The 22951-nt window shown below is 35.8% G+C and overlaps 1 protein-coding gene across 2 annotated transcripts in view; it reads right to left on the bottom strand.

The window, feature by feature from the left end:
- The window catches only part of LOC150094209 (leucine-rich repeat serine/threonine-protein kinase 1-like), an 803235-nt gene that overhangs the window by 748541 nt on the left and 31743 nt on the right, over positions 1 to 22951 (bottom strand). For both annotated transcript variants that reach the window (XM_090412317.1, XM_090412318.1), the window contains exons 4-5: positions 18936 to 18976; positions 9979 to 10144 (exon numbers count right to left, since the gene is read on the bottom strand). In XM_090412317.1, the coding sequence (XP_090268443.1) occupies positions 9979 to 10144; positions 18936 to 18976 (207 nt within the window). The remainder of the gene's footprint in view (positions 1 to 9978; positions 10145 to 18935; positions 18977 to 22951) is intronic.

The raw sequence follows: 22951 nt of genomic DNA, 5'->3' as shown, positions 1-22951 counted from the left end.
TACATCCATCAGGTTAGAGACATGTCTCTTGTCAATTAGAGCATGGCTATCTAGTTAAAATATAATTTATCTGGTGAGCTCCAGGTAGCTAGATGTATATCTTTATGTTTGAACATAGATCCTATTATCATATTTCTAGAGGCAGCAAAATTAATAAGTTGTTCTCCATTATCATTAGTTATATTATGTAGTCCATTCATACCTATAATAGGATAATATTCATTTTCATTTCCTATTTGTGCATTTGCAATCTCCAATGATGATTTTTTACCGTGTCTTGGGCATTTATCATAACTTGGTCAGAGCATCATGAAAACTATCTTTTTTTTCAGTAGGTGCATTTCTTTGTATATGTATGTATACTCCAGATGATGACCTTAATATGAAGGTCGAAACGTCAAGTGTTTATTTTGGTTTATATTAAACTAAAGTGTTTCACTCTAACACAGTTGTTTCTATAATTTTCATAATGTATTTTCCTCTTATTCTTAACCAGCAAAGTCAAATTAAACTAAAGTGTTTCACACTAACACAGTTGTTTCTATAATTTTCATAATGTATTTTCCTCTTATTCTTAACCAGCAAAGTCAAATTAAACTAAAGTTTTACTCTAACACAGTTGTTTCTATAATTTTCATAATGTATTTTCCTTTTATTCTTAACCAGCAAAGTCTTTCATTTATTGCTTTGAAGTTTAAAACAAAGTGTTTAACTCTCTTGTTAACAATAAAGCCTACTCCTAACTTATGTTCTTTTTTTTGGCAGCTATAAAATATTATACAGTCCTTTTTTTTTCAATAATACCCCCCCGCCTTCCATCTTATTTCCTGTAAATAGATGATGTCTACTGTATGCCCACAGATGTGAGACCCTTTGACACTTCTGAGCATGTCAGAAGAAGAAGGAGAATCCATTCCAATAATAGGATAATCAATCTGTCTTGTGGGATGAGTTGTTTATTATTACGTCAGAAAATTAACTTTTCTTTTATGAACATTGCAATTTTTAAAGTGTTAACTATTTTGCTTGTATAACAATTGGAAAAGTTTACGTATAAAGCACATAATTTCACATGTTGATGACCAATTAATGCATCCTTTATTTCTTTCTCCCCTTCAGCATGAATCGACTCTTCTTGGCACGTTGCCAGACTGGGGTCTCGGATCTGTGGTCGGACAGTATATTGTAGGGTTTAAGTTCATCCAGGAGCATCATTAAGGCTTTTTGTCTATACAATGATAAAGCACTCCAAGTTCCAATAATCATATCCTTAATTCATTTAGAAGATCTTTGTCCTTTAATCAGTCTGGCTTTTACTTCTTTGGATTTCTTAACAAGATTTTTTTTATGGGATGGAGTTGTCAACACCAAGTCCAACCCCCAATCTGGAGGATATTGGGGGGTTGGACTTGGTGATGTTAGTTGGAGATGTTAGCTTGCTCCACCTTTGCAACGAGTTGTCTGGTGTTGTACCACCTTACCCCGGTCCTGAAGATACTTTCAGGTGCAAACTTTGTTTGCTCACACTTGGATAAAGGATTAAACTAAATTTATTATAGTCTAACCAAGTGAAAAATAAACTTTCAACATCTTTCTCTAAATCCAGAGTAATTTAATAAAAAGGTGGCACACCATTTGGCAACTCCTATAGGTAGAGATGACCTTGCTAATACTTCTGCCTGGTATCTCCACTTGGGCTTGGCTCTGACTGAAGAGACCTCAATAAAGGTCGAAACTAGTCTGGGTAGTGGCCCTTCCCTTAATGCATAACATTATAGATATCTGCAAGGAGATGTGTTTTGCATTATTGGAGATACTGAGATAGGAGTGATGTTAGCTTGCTCCAACGTTGCAACGAGTTGCCTGGTATTGTACCACCTTACCCCAGTCCTGAAGATACTTTCAGGTGCAAACTTGGTTTGCTCACACTTGGATAAAGGATTAAACTAAATTTATTACAGGCCTCCAAATGATGAGACTATTCTAATTCCCGGTCATCACACGGGAGGAAGGAAGCGTTTCTATAGGAATGAAAACAAATGCTGCAGCAACATTTGTGGGTACAGGCACCTAAAGGCCTACTGACACCAAATACAACTTGAAGCACAGTTTATTGATTTGAAGGTTCATGTAGTGTACATGCCAACAAGACAATTAGATCTGCCATACACAACAGTGAGAACTTTGAGTAAAGCATTGCAATACTACCTGTATAAACTAAACCACAACCAAGAGTTGCAAACGGGAGATGCCAGCATTCAAGAATGTTTGTGTTGACATTTCTGGTACACATGAAGGTGAAAACAAATTGCCCATGAAATTATGAGGCATGTTTTGATGTTTGTGGAACAGTGAACACTCAAAATTTCAACATCTAGTCTGCAGAGAATTCTCGTGCATTTCAACAAGTTCCCTTACATTCATTAAGGGTTGCAGTACAGATAACAGGATTTATGCCCAAGTTCATTATCAGGACATTTTTATTCAAAAAAATACATTGAACAGGACCTGTGACCTGTACACTCAGGGCTATGCATTATTGGGATACGTTGAGCAGGTTTGTCATCCCACAACTGCAGCAAAGAGGATGCCTGAACACAACAGTGTTAATGCAAGATGAAACACTTCCCCACAGAGGATGTGAAGTTCAACAATCATTGCATCAAGATTTCACAGATGATACTGTAATCAGCTACTCATTTTCTATGAAATGAACCTTGTGATTTTTTCTTTGGGATTACCTGAAAAGCAAGGTGTATCAAGGCAAAGTTCTTCACCTGGCAGATTTGAAAGACAAAACTGCATATCATGTATGAAGCCTTTAGACAGATACGTTGTTTTGCTGTAGACAATGCTGTATGGTAGTATCAGCTAGTGATCCTGCAAAGGCCAACACGTTAAATGTTACCTCCACTGATCATCGAGATCTCCTTGCAGCATGTGAACTCTATGTCACATGTTTTTTATATCACATTATTTGGTGAAATGAGCGAAATAAGCATTGAAGAACTTCATTTATCATTTTACAAATCACATACCAGTATCATATTTCTCCTATCGGCCATTTTTGAACTTTTTTTTTTTGTCAAAATATCTTCTTCATGATCTAGTTAGGGTACCCACCAAGTGCGAGGGTATTTTGTCTTCTGGTTCTCTCTACATATTGCTCTGAATAGGGATACTTTAATTTGAAACATCCCATACATGGAAATATGAATGTACTATAAAGAACTTCCAGTATTTCCACTGATAAAATTTGATAAATACATCTGAGTCTGCTTGACCAGCTGGGCCAAGTAAACTCAGATGTAGGCCAAGTAAGTAAAGAAAAAAAGCCAAGAGGTAACTTTTTATGCCTATGCTTAAATGCCAAGAGCATCAAGAACAAGGGGTTTGAATTGACTGCCTTGGTGAATACACTGCAGTCTAAGATTATTGCCAATAGTGAAACCTCGCTCTCAGTCAACTGTAGTAACCGAAATTAAAAATAAAGTACATGGACAGAAGTAGGAGAGGAGGGAAGGATATTAATGATTTCATATGATTTGCCCAGCTACAGTAAAAATTGAAAGCAATAATAGTAATAATGTTCCATATAACAGTGAGTTTGATGCGATCTGGTGTGAAGTCAAGACTAACAGGATAAAATATATGGTAGGTGTTGCTACAGACATGGCGGTTTGGTTTTAAGGGATAATGAAATGCATTGCCAAATTACCCTGATGGGCACTAAATGAGTAATCATTATACAGGGTGTTCGGGATAAATTTGACATATTTATAATTAATTATATTTTTCCGTAAGTTACATGTATTAACACACACTTCTCTTCATTTAAAAGTTTGGACCCTTCTTCATTCATATACAAGATGTCAGAAAGGATGGATAGCTGGAACCCACCTGAATCATGGAAGAGAATAACTTGTATCATGATGATTCGTGCCCGCCATCAAAATAAGGATATTACGACTGCTGCCCAATGCTCCCTGAATACAGTAAAAACAATCAGGCATGAACTAGAGACTTGCAATGGTGACTACGAGGATGTAGCAAGAAGAAAGATCCCTAGCAGACGATCTGATTGCGTTCGTACAGCAGAATTCCTCGCAAATCTGCAGGAACAGGTGTTGAAGAACCCTGGCATTGGAATTCGGGCTTTGTTCGTGGAGTTGCTAACTGTAGTCAAGCCCTGGATAACAAGGGTAGCCAATGGTAGGCCGTATGTATGGCAGCAGGATTCGGCCCCTTGCCACACCTCTGGGAAAAGTCAAAAATGGTTGTCTGAAAATTTCTACGACTTCACCAGTCCAAATGTTTGGCCTCCAAACTCCCCAGACCTTAACCCCATGGATTATTTTGTATGGGGCGCAGTTGAAAAAGACACCAATCGCACTTCCAGTAATACAAAAGCCCAGTTAATGGATAAAATTAAAACAGTTTTTGCGGCCCTTCCCAGGGAGACTGTAGCATCAGCTTGTTCGAGGTTCCGAAGCAGAATTGAAGCTGTGATCGATGCTAATGGTGGTTATTTTGAGTAAATCTTGTTGATAGTATTGTAATTAACTCTGCCTGTAATGTTTTTTTGTCAATTCATTAAATTTAATAGATACAAAGAAGATTTTCTTTTTCCTTACGAAACTGTCAAATTTATCCCGAACACCCTGTAGATGACATATCAATATCTAAACATTGATTCAGCAACAGAGAAAACTCATAAGAATGAAGGACATTTTTTTTTATATGCTGCTTGAGAAAGTTGTCTCAAGACAAGCAGCATATAAAAGAAGGTATTTGAGGTCAAGGTGTGTTAGATTTGATCACAGCATTAGAAGGGATCTCAGTTAAGGATGTGACTTCTTTTTTACCAGCTGCTTTTCTTTGAGGTTTACATGGTGATCAGAATACATTTTGGAAAATTATGAAGACACCTAATTATCTCCATAATTTTCCATAATCTCCACAATAATTGTTGTAATGGTTGGTCAGTAACTTTAGCATTGATATAAAGGTCGAAACATCAAGTGTGGATTTTGATTTATATTAAACTAAAGTTTTACTCAAACATGGTAGTTGTCTCCATAATTTTCCAAAATGTGTTTTTACCAGTTGGTTGCAGTAATCATGCCATACCTAGGAAGTAACTCTACATTGTTTCAATTCATTAATTCCCACCAAATTTCAACATCAGCAATAACTGAATATTTCCCTTTAAATCATTTTCTATATAATTTATGTACAAATCAAAAAGTGGTGGTCCAAGTACAGAACCTTGAGACACTGCTAACCACCAGCTTTCTTCTGGATTATGCTCCATCATATATTATTTAGTATCTGTCCTTCAGTTACCCCTCATATCTATATCACTAGTTTCCTATCCATTCCCATTTTTTGTAATTTGCATAACACTTCTGTGAGGTATCCTGTCAAATGCCTTTGCAAAATCCTGCAGTATTATCATGTAACCATTCCCTTTATCCAACTCAGCTGTTCCTCTATTATAAAACATTAGTAAATGACTAAGGCATGACTGGATCTTTACCAAACTATGCTCTCCCCCATAAGAGTATCACATTCTTATTCATCCATTCTTGAATTTTGTCCTTGACCAACTTTTCCAGTAGTATTTTTACCACCAATCCCAAGATACCGAATGATATACAATTTGGTAATCTTGGAACCCTGCTTTATGCAAAGGAACTATTTTGTCCTCCTTCCATTCCCCTTGGGACTTGACCAGAGCTGAGACTTAAACACTGTCAATTCCTCTGCACGTTCTCTTAATATGCAAGCCAGTATCTGATTGAATCCTACAGCCATATTTGCAATGAGATTCTGCAATATCTGAAGTACTATAGATTCATCAATGTCTATTCTCACATCGGTTTCTGTCACAGCAATATCATCACTTGATAACAGACCCTTGAAAGTGGTCACTCAGTAACTCAACTATTTACTATTTCATCTGCTTCTGTCACCTCACTACCATCACAACACTCATTGAAATTATCCTTCCATAATCATTATTATAATGCAGGTATCTCTATAAGTGAGAAGAGGAAGGCAAAATCTTCTGATTTTGCCTTCCTTATCATGCTAGTCATGTCTAGCCTGAGCCTTCTACTGATCATGAATTTTCTGATTACCTTTCCCCTTATATACACTCCACAACAGTTTCTTTTTTTGCAGATCCTGCTAAAGAATTCTACTCATTCATCTACCTCCTACATCATTTATCCTCCTGATCTTGGGCATGCAGAATGATACTGCTTCCTTCAGATATCCCTTGACTATCACTCATGCACTGCTAACATCCCTTGCAGATTCTTATGCCACTGCACTGCTTCAAATTGCCCCCTATGCTTGTCATAATCACCCACCTTGTAGTTCCACATATACCATCTTAACCAAAAATTTCACATGTTTTGGTCAAGAGGCAGTGGTCACCTTGGGTATGAGGTGCTACCTAAAGTAGATGTTCTAAGAGTTCTAACGACACCTAGTTTTGTAATGGGTGGTAGAAGAATCTGTGTAATTGCCTGTATATGTAGCCTTTTTGACAGAGAGGTCACCTTGGATACGAGGTGCTACCTAAAGTAGATGTTCTAAGAGTTCTAACGACACCTAGTTTTTGTAATGGGTGATAGTAAGAATCTGTGTAATTGCCTGTATATGTAGCCTTTTTGACAGAGAGACAATGTAGGACAGCCAGCCAGAGAGATGTGACAAACATATCGAGGAATGAAAGTATGTTCTAATTTTCAATTTGTGATGGTTGCTCAAGTAGCTGAAGAAAGTATTTAAGGTTTGGTCATGGAGCCAAATATCATACATATCATTAACATACCAAGACAAAAAAACTTGAAGTTTTAGAGTAACAGAATTTAGAGCTACCCCTTTTCATTTTAAAAACTGAAGTTATTTTGGCACAAAAAATGTAAAACATAGGCAAAGAGAATTGTAATATCAAATAATATAGTAAATTCAATAAATTAGGAAAAATTATCAAAATTAGGCATTTGTGATCATGCACCTGACACCTTCTACAGAAATTACCAGCAAAGCACCTGATATCACAGCACACCAAAACTTGATATGAACACAAGGAAGCCTATGAGGCACTAATCAGCTACCCTAATCTCAAAAATGACATCCTAAATATCTCCAGAATGTGAAAGTCCACATTTGACTAATATAATGCCAAGTAGATGTCTAACTTAACGGTGCAATTTATGTCAAGAAGATGAGCAAGAGGTTAACTGACAGTTTGCAATCTACATAATTAATAGAAAACAAAAGATTATAATTAATAGAACTCTAGAATTAATAGAACTAATTAATTGACCAGTTCATAATTTAAATAAATGAGGGCTTTAAGCCACCAGATCCTTAACTCTGGGAATTTAGGATCCACGAAAAGTGGTTTCAACCAATATGGTAAGTAAGATCACCAAAATAAAAATAGGCCATCACAGGTGAAAAATGACCAATCATTTAACTAGCATCCTTCGAAACCAGATGATAATAAAACTTCCCTAATTCAAGTCGGAATGTTCTCCTCTTGCCTAAAAATAACAGGACTCAAAATAATTAACCCCAGTCAATTTCATCCAATTAACTACTAATGTAATATTTATATTTTATTTTTATTCACCAGAGGTGAGATTCATGCATAATAATTAATACATGGTGAGATATTACTTGCATTTCTCTGTATATATGTTACCCCCAAGTGATGACCTTAAAGCAAAGATTGAAAGCAATTAAATATAATAAGTTTAGTTTAATCCTTTATCCAAGTGTGAGCAAACAAAGTTTGTGCCTGAAAGTATCTTCAGGACTGGGGTAAGGCAGTACAACATCAGGCAACTCATTGCAAAAGCAGAGAAAGCTCTCATCACTCCTATCTTAGTATCGCCCATAATGCAAAGCACATCTCCTTGCAGATATGTATAATGTTATGCATTAAGGGAAGGGCCACAACCCACACTGGTTTCGACCTTTATTGAGGTCTCATAAGTGGGAGCCAGGCCCAGTCGTGGAGATACCAAGGCAGAAGCAATGAGAGGTCATCCCAACCTATAGCAGTTGCCAAAAGGTGTACAACCTTATTATTAAATTACTCCGGATTCAGAGAAAGATGTTGAGAGTTTATTTAAAATAAACTCTCAAGCAATTAAGTTTATGAGGTGCTACCTAAAAGTTTGGGGAATTTGAATACTGCATGCAAACCAGTTGTAGTAATGTCTTCTGCCACTATAAGGGGGTGAGCAGTGCCTTTGTGAATCAGTATGCCAATAGTCGGCAAGCTAAGAGGCTGTGTTCCTGGTTTACATGTATTTACATGAGCTGTGTTTTTAGTAGTTTGCCAATTTTCTTCTCCAACTGAAATGGCATATTTTAAGGGGCAAAGAATCTGCATCAAATTTTGCTTCAACCTCAATAAACTTGCTACAAAAATGCTTAAGGAAGCATTTGGTGATAATGCTATGGTCAAAGCCAAACTTTTTTTTGTGGTACAAATGCTTCAAGGGTGGATGAATGTCTGTCAATGACAGTGAGAATTCTGGACAACCGAAGACAAGCACAACACTGGAAAATATCACAAAAGTGCATGAGGCTATCCTTGCAAATTGTAGATGAACTATCCATGATGTTTGTGAGATTATAGGAATGTCATATGTGGGACTGATTCAATGCATTTATTGGATGTTTTGAACAGGAGACCCAAATATCATTTGCTATTCAACAATTTTTGACTTCCAAAAACAATAGTTATTCTTGATCCCTCTATTCGTCTGATCTCACCCCTGCAACTTTTTCCTGTTCTCCAAGATGATATTCCAGCTGAAAGAGCATCATTTTGACATGAATGAGGAAATCCAGGCAGAATTGCAGGAGGTGCTCAACACAAGTTTGAATCAGGAGTGTAAACAGTGATAGTAAAGTAATTAGGTAAAGATCAAAGGATATGTAAGAGCAATATATGGAACTGTGTTCTGCAAAAGAGGAAACTTGCATAAGATTATAGTGTGAATTAGAGAGGAAAGAAAACTAGAGGAAAAATAACTTCTACAACATACCTAGAAGAAGAAATCATTAGGAAAAGATCAACAATGTTGGAGAAAAATGTCTGATTCAGCATTCTGAATAGAGTAGAAAAGATAATCCAATATAGCAGATACATGATTTGCATTAGACCATTGCTTAAGCAAATAGTTTAGCATTTTTTTTTTAAGGCCAGTGGAACTAGAAAAACAAAGCCATTTGAAGCTGTGGATATATTAAGATGATGAAGAAAGAATTAAGTGTTCGATGGTCAGACTGCAGAAAATCAAGATTCGGGAATAAAAAGTCAAAAAAGTCGGGCTAATTTTCAGAATTTTGGTAGCAGTAAGACAGGATAAATAACAGAACGGGGCATGGAAACCATAAGCCAAAGAAGGTCAAAGAGAGTATGTATTCTAGATATGACACTGATTAGCATGCAAAATCAGACCATAGGTGCCATCCTGGCGACAGAATGAATCAATATAGAATATAGTTTTGATAATTAAGGTGTACTGATAGTTTTGTAGCTGCTATTTGAGGTTTGTTCTCAAAAGCAGGAGGCCAGAGCTGGATATTTATAAGTAGTGGTGCACATAATTCTTTGCAATATATGCTGCAAATGGTGATGTCAATGTATTTTTTTTAAATATTTTTTTCTGTAGGTTTTTATAGTTTTTCCCCATAGGATTTTTTCGGGGAGATTTATTTATTTTTTTAAATGGAATGAAACCATTTTTTTTTTCTTTTCATATTTGTGTCAGAGAAAAGTTAAACTAGGAAGAAGGAGTGGAACAAAAATAACTGATTCATCCAATTTTAGTAACCAGAAGGCCCTTTTCATTGGCAAAATGAAAATAATTTATGATAACAAAAATTTGCTTTAAAATTCATACCAACAGAATGAATTTTAAACATAACAGATGAACTTACTGGCAGCTTCCCTGAGAACCTTCATCACTTCGGTATGACCATTTTTGTCTGCGAGATCCATAGCAGTCTGTCCAGTACTGTCCTTTGCTAAAAAATCACTTTCATAGATTATTAGCAACTTCACTATGGGTAAACTACCATTTTCTGCTGCTATATGAAGGGGAGTCTATATAAAAAAATATGTAAAAGAATACAATATAAATTTGTAACACAAAAATTAAAAGCATCTATTAAAATATTAACATATCATAATGTGCTTTTATATAATTATCCAAAAATTATGCTAAAAGTTGCCTTAAAATACCACCTCTCCCTTGACTGAAACATTTCCAAAGCACATGTCAATTCAGAGTTAGTCAATCTTTGACTGCAGTTGCATGGATTCTTGAATGAAAGAAACCCTATACCTACTCTCTTCCTACAAATAAAATCTAATCTCTCTCTCTCTCCCTGTGTATCATTCAAACAACTGCACATTAAGTATAAAACACTTTATTCCATTATGCATGTACTATAATGTTTAATTAATAAAGCTATTTCATACATTTTATAAAGTGCATTTCCAAAGCAATATCAAGTCTGAAACTTTATAACTAAAACACAATTTTCAATCATTTCAAACAACAATTTAATTCTCTGTAAAATTCTGAGATTCTATTTTAAAAGGGTGGGTTCAAGAGAAATCTCAAAAATTCTCATGATGTTGGATGCAAACTGTTAAATTAATTCACTTAAGTGTTATACAAGTAAACTTGTTAATTTTCTTCAGGCAAAGAAAAATAGAGAACACTTATGTAAAACAATTTATTTCTATTACCTATACTTTGAAACTACAGAGTTTCTGGGTCATTATCAAAGCAGACATATCAGAATAAAAAATAAAATAAAAAAGAGACTAGTCAAATTAAGAGTGCAATACAGCAAAGTTATAACAGGATAATTTTAAATGACAGCATGTTAGTTAGAACAGAAGCATATGTGACACATGTTAGAGCTATGAAACATCATTACACTTTGAAAAGCTGCAGTCAGTGTTTCATGGCTCAAACATGTCTTCACGTATTTCATACATGCCTCTGACCAATATCATTACCATTCATGATACTCTGTTATAAGGCTGCAGTATTACAGATTTGTAATTTAACTGTTTTCTCCTCAGATATGTCTACCTTGTTAATGAACTAGAAATAGGTTTGAAATATAGATAATAAAAATAAATCCTTGTTAAATGTTCTATTTTGCTTAGCACGTTCTCCTTGCATCCTCACATAATAAATCAAGTCTCTGCTTGTAACACAATTACTATAAAGCATTTAAAGCATGCTTTGGATAAACTTGTGCAGTTTGAACTTGTTATTCTAGGACTCTGGTTGGATGTTTACTGATATTTGGTATTTGAAATCCTGCAAAAACATGGTAAGCATGTTCAATTTTTGTTGTGATCAGATATTTTGCTGGGGCAGAAAGAGGCAAAACATGTCAAAATTATATATAGCGACAACTATGCTCTGGCTGGATGGCATATAATAATATTTAAGAATATCATAAGATGTGGAAAACATGAGATGCCAATGTAATTCAACTTTGATAAGCCAGTAAATTTTTATTAACAAAATTTAACAAAACAATAAGATGGAAATAATTAATGCATTGACTAGGTGAAATTGAACATAATCTGATATTTAGGATCATTATTAAATTTGGTGAACCATTTTAATTTTGGTTTCAATTAGATTACTTATGACAAAATTAGACAAAACAAAATGCTATGTCTAGAGTAGGAATGGCCAACTTATGGCACATATGCTAAAAGTGGCACACTGGATGATTAGAATTCTCGTGGAAAGGCTTAGACGTTGGTTATGCATTTTTTACTAAGTAATTTAAGGAAATTACAATGCCACTAGGATATACATTAAAATAAATTTTAATATACTTCAGTATTTCAGCAACATCACATTGTCATTTTCAAGAAACTTAAGAAGAAGACAAGTGCACGCAGGCACAACAAACAGTAAATGAGGAAGAAGCAGGAAGCTATTATTTCTCCTAAAGTCCTGATGGTGCCCCCTAGCGGGCAATGTTGGTATTCTTGGGAAACTGGGCTGAAGGTCTTCTGATGTAGGTTTCCCAAATTTGAGGCAGTCTCATGCAGCCAAATTTGTTGAGGTTCAGATTGTTTCTTAGGGCTGAAGCTGATTCCAGAAAAGCCTTTCATACTTGTATTTGCTACGGTGTACTGTCGTGGCTTTCTTCCACCGTATTCCATGGCAGGTATCCAGTGCATGGTCAGCAAGACCAGAGTGGCTGTACTGGTGAAACCGGATGTAGTCCTTGTGTTCTGAAATTCTGATACTGGCTGTCCTGCCTGTTTGGCCAAAGTAGGACAGCTTACAGCTGCAAGGGACCTGGTATACACCAGGTAGGTCTGGGGGTGGGGGAGGTTGGTCTTTAGTAGAGCGGATAAGGGATACCAATTTTTTATATGGGCTGTAACAAGAAGTTAAGTCATGTTTTTTTAGGATTTTTGTAATTTTTTTCGAGGTGCCTCGGATATAGGGTATGGTGATGGATTTAGAGTAATCCTTGTTGTGAGGGGGGGTTGTGGTTTACTGGTTTCAATATTTTTTTGACTTTTTTTTTTTTTGGGGGGGGGTAGCCATTGGCTGAGAAAGTGTTGAGAATGTGGTTTAGTTCTGTGGTTAGGGCATTGTCATTTGAAGTGGGCTGAGTTTTGTTATGTGTGAAGGTGTGTTGCCAATATAGTGTGAGAGAGCTTTGGCCAAATGTTTAGCTAGTTTGTATGTGGGGGAATCAATGCCATCCACTATGGAACGTAATGGCACATTTTCCTTATGTATTTTTGGGAGTCCATAAATACTGGGGGGGGGGGGGTGGTATGGAGTTAAATGGTTTTAATTTGTTAGTGATTTCTACAGGCCAAGAAGTGACCTTCTTAAGGAGCCTGTGTAGTTTTCTAATTTGTGAGTTGGTGGGATTATACTCTATAGGAAGTAAGTAGCCCGATCTAACAATAAAGCTTTCAGCTTACCTGTATAATCCTTTTGGTTAAGCAATACTGTGACATTCCCTTTATCAGCTTTGGTGATTATTATTTTCTTGTTTTTCTTTAATTCCAGTAGAGATTTAATTTCCTTGCTGGGCATGTTGGCTTTTGGTGGTTTAGCTTTGGTCAGAACACAAGCTATATCCAGTCTAATATCGTTGGCGACATGGTTTGGAAGATGTCATATTATTATTATTATTATATGACACATCCATGAGTCCAAAGACTCACTGAGGGAGGGCACCTACTCTACAACTCTCTGTCTCCACCACTCAATCCACGAACTACAATGAACTGCATCATCTACACCAATGTCATCTCCCGCCCATCACCACCACCACTAGTATTTTCACAGACAATCACAAACATCCATGCCCACATCAGGATTCGAACCTGCAGCCTTTTGGCTGGAGAGCAGATACGCTAACCACTCGGCCAACCAGACCGGCAATTTGTTGTACTGATTAATTTTTCTGTTATGCCATAGAAATTTATTCAACTGGTTCCCAATCATACCACCTTGCTATTATCTATTTACCACATTTCATTTGTCATCTTTGCTAAAAAACTATATATAAACTGATAAAATATTTTACTTGTTCTAGTGGATCTTCCCATTAATATTGTAGTTAATATTTTCCATGCTTCTTGCCTATTTTACATATTCAAGACTCCTGAAGACTTGCTAATTTATTGAGAAGTATAACATTATCTGCAGAGTCTAATATCTCTGAGTTTGATAACTGGATTAATGTCACTTTTCTTCATAATGTAATCTGACAAATAACAGGAGAGACTGTCCATACTCACTATAGCTCATAACACTATAACAAATGGCTAAAAAAACAAGTGAAGCATTAGGTATGCTAAGTTAAAAGAAATTCACTACAGCAAAATAACTACTATAACAAACCACTATGGTCTATACAAGTTTGCTACAATGAGAATCAACCTGTTATATTGTTCTACATGATGTACCACTTACACCATATCACTGTACATCATGAAGAGCTTTTTGTCTAGCATTATATGTCTTTTTTAGACCTACAAAACAAATACAGATCCTAGCTATATTTTCATGCTGTCTCAACTATCGGTCTCATAGTAAAATTCTAGGCAAATTCCTATTGGACATGAAGCCAGTTTGTTGTTCAACAAGTTTCTCTTCCCCAATTTTTCTGGCATCTCCTCAAGTATAAATCTTTACTTGAATGTGAAAATTATACATAAATTTTCACATTTCAGTTATTTCCCATTATACAGATAGGTGACACAAGAGTTCTATTCTAATCATCTGGAATTCAAACTTCTGAATAGTACTTCTGAATTATAGAGTGTAGCCACCTTAAAACTTTTATACCAACATATAGTCTCCATCATTAATCAGTATTTCATATTTTTGCCAGCTTTTCTACCTCCAATAATTATATATAATCATGACTGCAATCTTCCTAGATATTTTCTACCACTGTTCTGCAGCTGCTTAAATACTTTTTTTCCAAAGTAATTACTGCAGACACCCAGAATATGTATAACTTGTGATTATAAGTCACTTTATTCATATCTGATTGCTTTCTTTTATTATTATCTTCAACCTCCATGGAGTCACAGCTCATCATGGGAGATCAACACTAATCAATACAAAGTCTATCACATCGCTCCTGAAACTCATCCACCATTTGCACTTTCACCACTTGCTCAGAAAATGCATTCCATGCACCTACCACTCTCCATGCAAAAAAACATGCTTCTTATCCATTTACTAACTTTACTTGCAACTTATAGGCATGGTTTCTCCTTTCCCTCATTCTACTATATCAAAATTCTCCTCAGTGTTACTATGATGATAATAACCTTTCAGCAGCTTAAATGTTTCAATCACATGTGCAACCCCCCCCCCTTGTCTTCTATCCACCAAAATTGGCAGTCTGTACTCAGGCTATTCTCATAACCAACATTGTACATTCCTGATAACATTTTTGTTATCTGTCTCTGCACCTTCTCAAAGGTTACTTCATCCCCCTTCAAACTCAGTGACCATATCTAGGGCACAGAAATCCAGATGTGGTTTGATTAAATCTTTATACAATGGGACAATCACAATTCTATCTCTCAAGGTCAATGAACTCCTCAATATTGCAGTAATTATTATTAGTAGTATTTATATGGGTACTCCATGGAGTAAAGACCCATTGTGGGAGACCCACACTATCCATTAACACAATACCTATCATACATCTTAAACTTATTCACGTTATTCATGTAGGTATACTCACAACCACCTCTGGCAATCCATTCCAATCTTTCACTACTTTCCAAGTAAAGAACCTAGTCCTCACACTCTTACTAACTACACTCTTAGAGAATGTCCAAGTGTGACCCTTTGTTTTTTCCCTACTCCCCATGTATTGAAAATTTCTTGTGTATCAATTTTAGAGAATCCTTTAGTAACTTATAAGTTTCTATCATATCCTCTCTCCTCCGCCTGTCAGCTAAACTCTGCAACCCACACCCCTTCAGTCTATCCACATAGGGAATATTCCACACCTGTCATGAGTTTAGTCACTCATCTCTGAATCCTCTCCACCACCACCACTTCCCAGTCATTTAGAAATGCAGGTGACCAAATTTGTGCATGGTAGTCAACATATGGCCAAATCATAGCCTTATAAAGAGAGATAGTAACCTCCCTATCTTTACTTGTCAATGTGTTCTTCAAAATTCATGTAATCCTCTGAGCTGTTTTGCCAACTCTTGCAATATGTCAAAATGTCAAATCTCTATCCACCATCACCTCCAGATCCCTAGCCTCGTCAATCTCCTGTAATATAATATCATCAATATGATATGAAGTATGCAAACCTTTCAACTCAAAGTGCGTTACCTTACATTTTGCAGTATTAAATAGATAACCAGTGTCCTTTTGCCCACACTGTCAATTTATTTAAGTCATCATGCAAGATATCTATATCACCTTTGTGAATGATGCCTTCTCACCCCCCCTCGCCCAGTTTTGCATCATTGGCAAACAACTGAATATCCTCCCTCAAATCTTCCACTATATCATTAATGTTCTTTGAAATGTCTTCACAACCTTTGCAATATGTCTTCTGAACTTCAAATTTCTATCTACAATCACCCCAAGATCCCTTGCTTCCTCCACTTCTTCCAGCATAACTCTATCAAGTGAGTATGAAGCATCCCATCTGTGAATCCCAAATTTCAAACCTTACATTTACTTGCATTAAATTGACACACCAATTCACCTGCCCACCTTTCCAGTTTATTCAAATTCTCTTGAAGAGCCAAAACATCAGTACTATTACTAATAATTTGCCCAAGCTTCACATAATCTGCAAACAACTGAATATCTACCTGCACTCTTTGACAATACCATTGACATAAAGACTGAACAGCAATGGTCCTAATAAAGAACCCTCTAGAACTCCACTTGTACCATTCCTACTCCCTGATATTGCCCCCCAAACCAATATACAACTCTCTGACATCTATCAAAAAGCCAGTTACCAATCTAATTAACTGACCTAATATCCAAACCCTTAAATCAACTTGTCATGTGGCACCCTGTCAAATGCCTTTTGAAAAATCCAAAAAAAAAAAAAAATCAGTGTATAGCTTTATCCTCATTCACTGCTCTTGTTACTCTGATGTAAAAGGTAACCAGATTACTAAAACAAGAGTACCCTTTAACAAATCCATGCTGGCCTGCATAAATAATATTGCCCTCATCTGCCCAATTCTATATCAGAGTTCCTATCAATTTCACCAAAATCTTAACTACAGAAGAAATTCAAACAGGCATATAGTTTGATATCTGCTTTCTACCACCGCTACTTTTTTACGGTCCTTCCAGTCTCCAGGAATCTGTCTCATTGCAAGACTTTCATTAAATAGTGACCGGTTCTATAGCACATTCTCTTAAAACACAATGAAACTCCAACTAGTCCCTCAGCTTACTCACACTGCATACTCAGTATTCAGAATACATCCTCTTCATTCATTCTAACACTTCACCACTTGTAATCCTTCTAGGAATAAGTCTGATGTACCAGGACAGAATGCTCTACAAAAGTGATCATTAAATAATAACTATGATATCTGCATTGGTCACCTGAGTCCCATCTCCATCCAACAAGGTAATTCATCCACTATAATTTTTCCTCTTATTTGCCATATAGGAAAAAATTTCTTGGGATTCTTTTTAGGGTTGCAGAACTAGTTTCCTCTCATCCTTACACAATACTAGTCACTTTCCTAGCCTGAGCCTTATATTCCTTGCAACTGTTCTCCACCTCTCTTTATATGTCTTCCATAATCTCTTTTTTATAACCTGTGTCTTGTAGCCTCCTTTATGCAGTGGAACTATTTTTCCCTCTTTTCACTCTATTAGCACCTTCCCAATACTGAGGCTTAAATTAAACAGCTTGGTCAGAGGAGCTGATAATTCTCTTGCACGCTCTTATAATACATTGTCCGATATGCCATCTGATCTCATGGCTGTGTTCACATTGAGGTTTTGCAATATCCTAAGCACTTCCAATTCTTCAACCTCTATTGTTCCCATCAGTCACATCAGCCACCAATGTCACATCCAGCATTACAAATATCACCACTCAGATGGTATACCCTTGCAAAATTATCACTCAGTAACTCAACTAATTGGTTTGTTTCTGTTATCTCCAACCATCATCACTTTTTAAAGTCATATTTCCATAATCATTCCTCTTTTTATATGCCAAAGTTACCTTTAGGATTTCTTTTGGCTTCATCAGCTTAGATTGTAGAAAGCTTTGCTTTCTACAATATAATAAATGTAGTTTAATCCTTTATCCAAGTGTGAGCAAACAAAGTTTGTGCCAGAAAATATCTTCAGGACTGGGGTAAGGTAGTACAACACTGGGCAACTCGTAGCAAAGGTGGACCAAGCTAACATCACTCCTATCTCAGTATTTTTACTCAAGAGGCTACTTTCACCCATCCAGCCACCGACTACATACAAATTCAAAATCCACCCATCCTTAAAATCAGTGCTTTTTTTTTGAAACGGTATGGCATAGTGGTAATTTTATTAACAATGACATACAGATGCAGAATGGTTTTAATATTCAACTTTTCCTGTGAGCAAAAAATAACAACCAGGACCTATTGTTTTACAAGAATAGCGCTGCTTAGAATACTGTTCACACACATGAGATGGTGCACCAAAAACCTCTATAAAATTTCTTTATGTTGTCCAGAGAAGAGTGATTTGGCTGATATGCAATCCACTCAGTAAATCATGTCCTTGATCATTGACTCACTTCAAATACCATCTCAGATAGCCTGTTTCAGCTGTACCTTTTCTACAGGTATTTCTATGGACACTGCTCCAAAGAACTGATATCAAATATTTCTTTCCTTTCCAGTGGACCCATTAAAATAGAAGCAGAAGTTGCTAACATCCCTTTGTCCAATTGCAAATGCACCAAACCTGTTTCTCCTCATCCTCTTAAATTCTATTTGCTTTTGCTTTATGAAACAACTTTCCTCATGCAGTGTTCCCCAACAATCACCACCTCTGGCTTTTCAAAAAGCTTTTCAGGAGACAGAAGATGGCCCCACCAACATATAATTTCAGTACTGTAGTACAAATGTTAATTTTCTTAAATGCTTAACAGAATCATGAAGTTATATATTAGATATAATGGTTTCAATGTGTCACGTAAAGTTAACACATTTGTAAAATGGAGGATTTTTATTTCAGTTTAAATTGAAATTCGTTGATCTGAATTTTGGTTAAAAGATTTTAAAATCTTAATTTTGCTTTAATAAGTAATAATTAATTATACTGAGCAAGTAAATATTTTAAGTAGATAAGCAAATGATTTACCTTGGAACATTCCTGTGGACTGCAAACTATGTTTGGATCAGCTAAAAATGAATAATATTTGGTGAAAACAATGAAAAAATATATTTAATTTTTTTTTCATTTGAATAAAAATCACAAATCAAGCAGAATAAGAAAAAAAAAAGCACAATATTTAATGTAAACCACAAAACAAATGTTCTTCAGCAATGTATTTCAGTGAAATCACACATTATTTTTTAGAGAATGGGTGTGGGGGGGGGTGCAGCTTTTTAGTGAAAAATCATGCATTTATCATTGTCAAAGAAAACTTATTTTTCTCATTAATATTAAAGTTGTATTTAGTTTACATTTAGCTTGAGTGTTTTTATTATATGCAAGTACAAATAAGTATGTATTTTTACATATATTTTTATATTTAACTGAAAATTTAGTTAATGCGTGTGATGATACAACAACAGATGCAGATAACCCTTTGTTTAACTTTGCTATTAATAATTCCATGTGGTATCATGTATGTGAAATGGACTTGTTAACAAATGTGAGTAGATTAAAGGAGAAAGAAGAGGATGATAAAAGAATTTGTTATAAAGATGTTAATTAGGCAGCTAGAGAAATGTAAACCTTGAATGCAAGCAACATCTCTAACAATAAATCGAAGAAGCAGACACACAGCAGGTGGTGATATGAGTGAAAAAGAATAAGAGTGCAGATTGAAGTGGTAGAGTATATAGCAGTGACAGGAGTGAGAGAGAGAAAATAATGATGTAGCAGAAAAAATACAGAAGAGTGTGGCATGATGAAAGAAATCGCAAGGCAATGGCAAGCTTCATAATAGGAAACAGGAGCCAGAAAGCATGGAAACCTGTTTAGTAAGTATCAAGAAAGAAAGCTAAGAAAGAAGACACAATATGGGAGAAGGGAGGAAGATGCAAAATACAGAAAAGAATGATATTGAAGCTATAGACAAGCAGCTAGAACAATTGGAAGATGTGACTGTATTAGTCAACAAACAACTTGAAAGCAGATGAATATAGTATGAGAAAAGATGTAAGAGAGTTGAAGGAAATGAAAAAATATGAGCAAAAAGAGCTGAGATTCTTTGTGATCATGTAACATGAGTGAACTAAAACAGAATGCCATGATTCAATGCACAGACTGTGCAGGAGCAATGGTAAACACAATGTTGATCTATGGAATGTTTTTAATGGTAGAAAGGATTTTTACATGTAGGATGGATTACACTTAAATGTATTTGGGTTTCAGTGAATGGAAAAATGTTTGTTCAGTGAAAGAGTAAATACAGGCAGCTGAGAAAATTAGGCATTGCTGGAAGACCGCACAAGAATCCAGACACTTGCATAGAGAGTGATAGAGGGAATGACAGCACAGATTGGATGGTTAGTTTATGGTTTATTGTTATATAAGAATAGTAAAGGTCATACTGTGTAATAGCAAAGGTTACAGCAATACATAAATAGTCAAAGATAAATTAGTAAATAATATGTATGTACAAAAATTGAGTCTCAGTAGCTTAGCTGGTATAGACGAAGCCCTTTGGTCAGAAAGACCTTTGTTCGATTCCCATCTATGATGCGAGGAACCTTCATTTGGTCTTTTTCAATTAAAGGTGAGTTAGCTGGTCTCATAGAAAAGTAGAGAGTTTTTTCATCCAGAAACTTGGGTTTCTCATCCTTCAGAACAGGCAAAACGGCCCTGTGAACAACACACACACACACACCGTAATTAACCATGAGTCACATCTTAGTAGTCAACCTATCCGATGGAGTATACAAAAATCCTATTAAGTAATACGGTATCTACATAAAAATAAAATTACAGCAATACAAAATCAAAGGTTACAGCAGCACATAAATAGTCAAATATAAACTACTAAATAACATGCACAAAAAACTAAGTTAAGCAATACAGTATCTACATATAAATAAAATTACAGTCAAATATGTTAAAGATACCAAGCAATTTTATAAGCTAGGTTTTAATCCTTTTTCCCAAGTAAGCGAACAGACAAGTGAGTCAAGTTTGCACCTGAATGTACTTCAAGTCTGAGGCAACTCATGGTAAAGGTGGAGTAAGCTCTGATCACTTTCTTTAGTATTTCCCCCTAATGCAAAGCACATTCCCTTACGGAGATGTATGATGCATTAAAGGCAAGGGCCACTACCCCGACCGGTTTTGACCTTTATTGAGATCTCGTCAGTGGGAGCCAGACCCAAAAAATGCCAAGGTTGAAGTAATGCGACAGTCAAAGAAGTTTGGCGACCCCTGCTCTAGACAGTTCATCTTGGAACCATTTAAAAAAAATTAGCACTCTTAAAGCTTCTAAAATTCAGAATTCTAATAAAATTAACCTAATCAGAAAATTTGATTCTCATAAATATATGCAAGACTGCCAAACTTCACATTTTGACTCTACCTTTTTTTGAAAAAAGTTGTTATGAATAATTCTTCCCATCAACTGTCTTCGGCAGAAGAAAGTATACTTGCTAAAGGTCTCAATTTTGTCACTGCTCCTACCTCCATACCTAAAGAACAACTCTTAACCAAGATAGAAAAGGCGGCATATTTATTACCAAACAAAGAAGCCAACCTCCATCGTATGGAAGCCATTTTCACCATAAATCATGCTAGGCCACTTCCAGACAACATTTCTTACTCTGAAAGAGCAGCTATTAAGTCTTTAAAATATAATAATGACATCGTTATTCTACCTGCTGACAAAGGGAATGCGACTGTCATCTTAGACAAGTCTGATTACCATAATAAAATTTTGGAACTTTTAAACAGTGATACTTACTCTGAACTAAATAGTAAGCCTACAATTGAATTGCCAATAGGACTAATAATTTACTAAAAGCCACAGTGGAGTTACCAAGAAACATCTCAACTTACTTAGGTCATTTCATCCTTTAATCCCACAATTATATGGTCTCCCCAAGATACACAAGGCAAACTGCCCGCTCAGACCAATAGTTGAAGGCATACACTCACCTACCTACAACCTTTCTAAGTACCTTGCAACTTTTTTAAGAAATCTTTTTGGAATTTCCTCTTTGCTGATTTTGTATCAAAAATCAAGGACATCAAACTTAAAAAAACAGATTTAATGGCTAGTTTCGATATTGTCTCTCTCTTCACAAATGTGCCTGCTCAAGAAATCCTCAATCTTCTTAAGAACAAATTATTCAAAAAACTCTTTGCTTTATTCTCCCACTGCATAAAGGCAGGATACTTCAATATGACAATAAGATCTACTTATAAAACTTGGGTCTGGCCATGGGCAGCCCACTCTCTCCGATTCTCGCAGATATATTTCTTAACAATTTTGAAGAAAAAGCTATTAACTCCTTTCCCCTTAAACCAAAATTTTGGTATCGTTATATAGATGATATATTCCTCATCTGGGATGGTGTCAACAACCTCAATTTATTTTTGGAACACCTAAACAAGTTTCATGAAAAAATCTCTATTACCTTCGAACTGGAATCCGATGACTGCCTTCCATTCCTAGATCTGAGCTTACCAGATGTTCTGAAAGTATTAAAATCTCAATTTTTAGAAAACCTACTCACATTGACAGATGCCTTCATGCTTCTTCCCATCACTATCCTCCACAAAAATTTGGTATTATTTCCACCTTAGCACACCGGGCCAAATCTTTACTTACAGAAGAAACAGAAATTGAAAATGAACTCCTTTTTCTTAAAAAGACTTATTAATAATGGTTTCTCTCCTAATAAGATTGATAAATTTCTTTCTCTCCGTCACTCAACTGCTTCTGAAGATCCCTCTTCTCCCAGAGCCTTTATTTCTTTGCCTTACATCACCTTGCTCACCAAAACTAGCTAAAATTCTCAAGAAATTTAATTTCAGAACTTGCTTCTCCACACTCCCAAAACTTTGCTCCATACTTAGTAAACCTAAAGAGAAACATCTTTCCACTCAGTTTCCAGAAGTCTACAAGATTTTATGTGATTGTGGAAAGCCTTACTATGGCCAGACTGCTAAATCCATCCTTT

Source organism: Typopeltis vanoorti, chromosome 22, assembly GCF_054136105.1.
Source record: "Typopeltis vanoorti isolate ZY-2024b chromosome 22, IOZ_Tvanoo_1.0, whole genome shotgun sequence".
NCBI lineage: Eukaryota > Metazoa > Arthropoda > Arachnida > Uropygi > Thelyphonidae > Typopeltis > Typopeltis vanoorti.
This window is presented reverse-complemented; position numbering and strand designations above follow the sequence as displayed.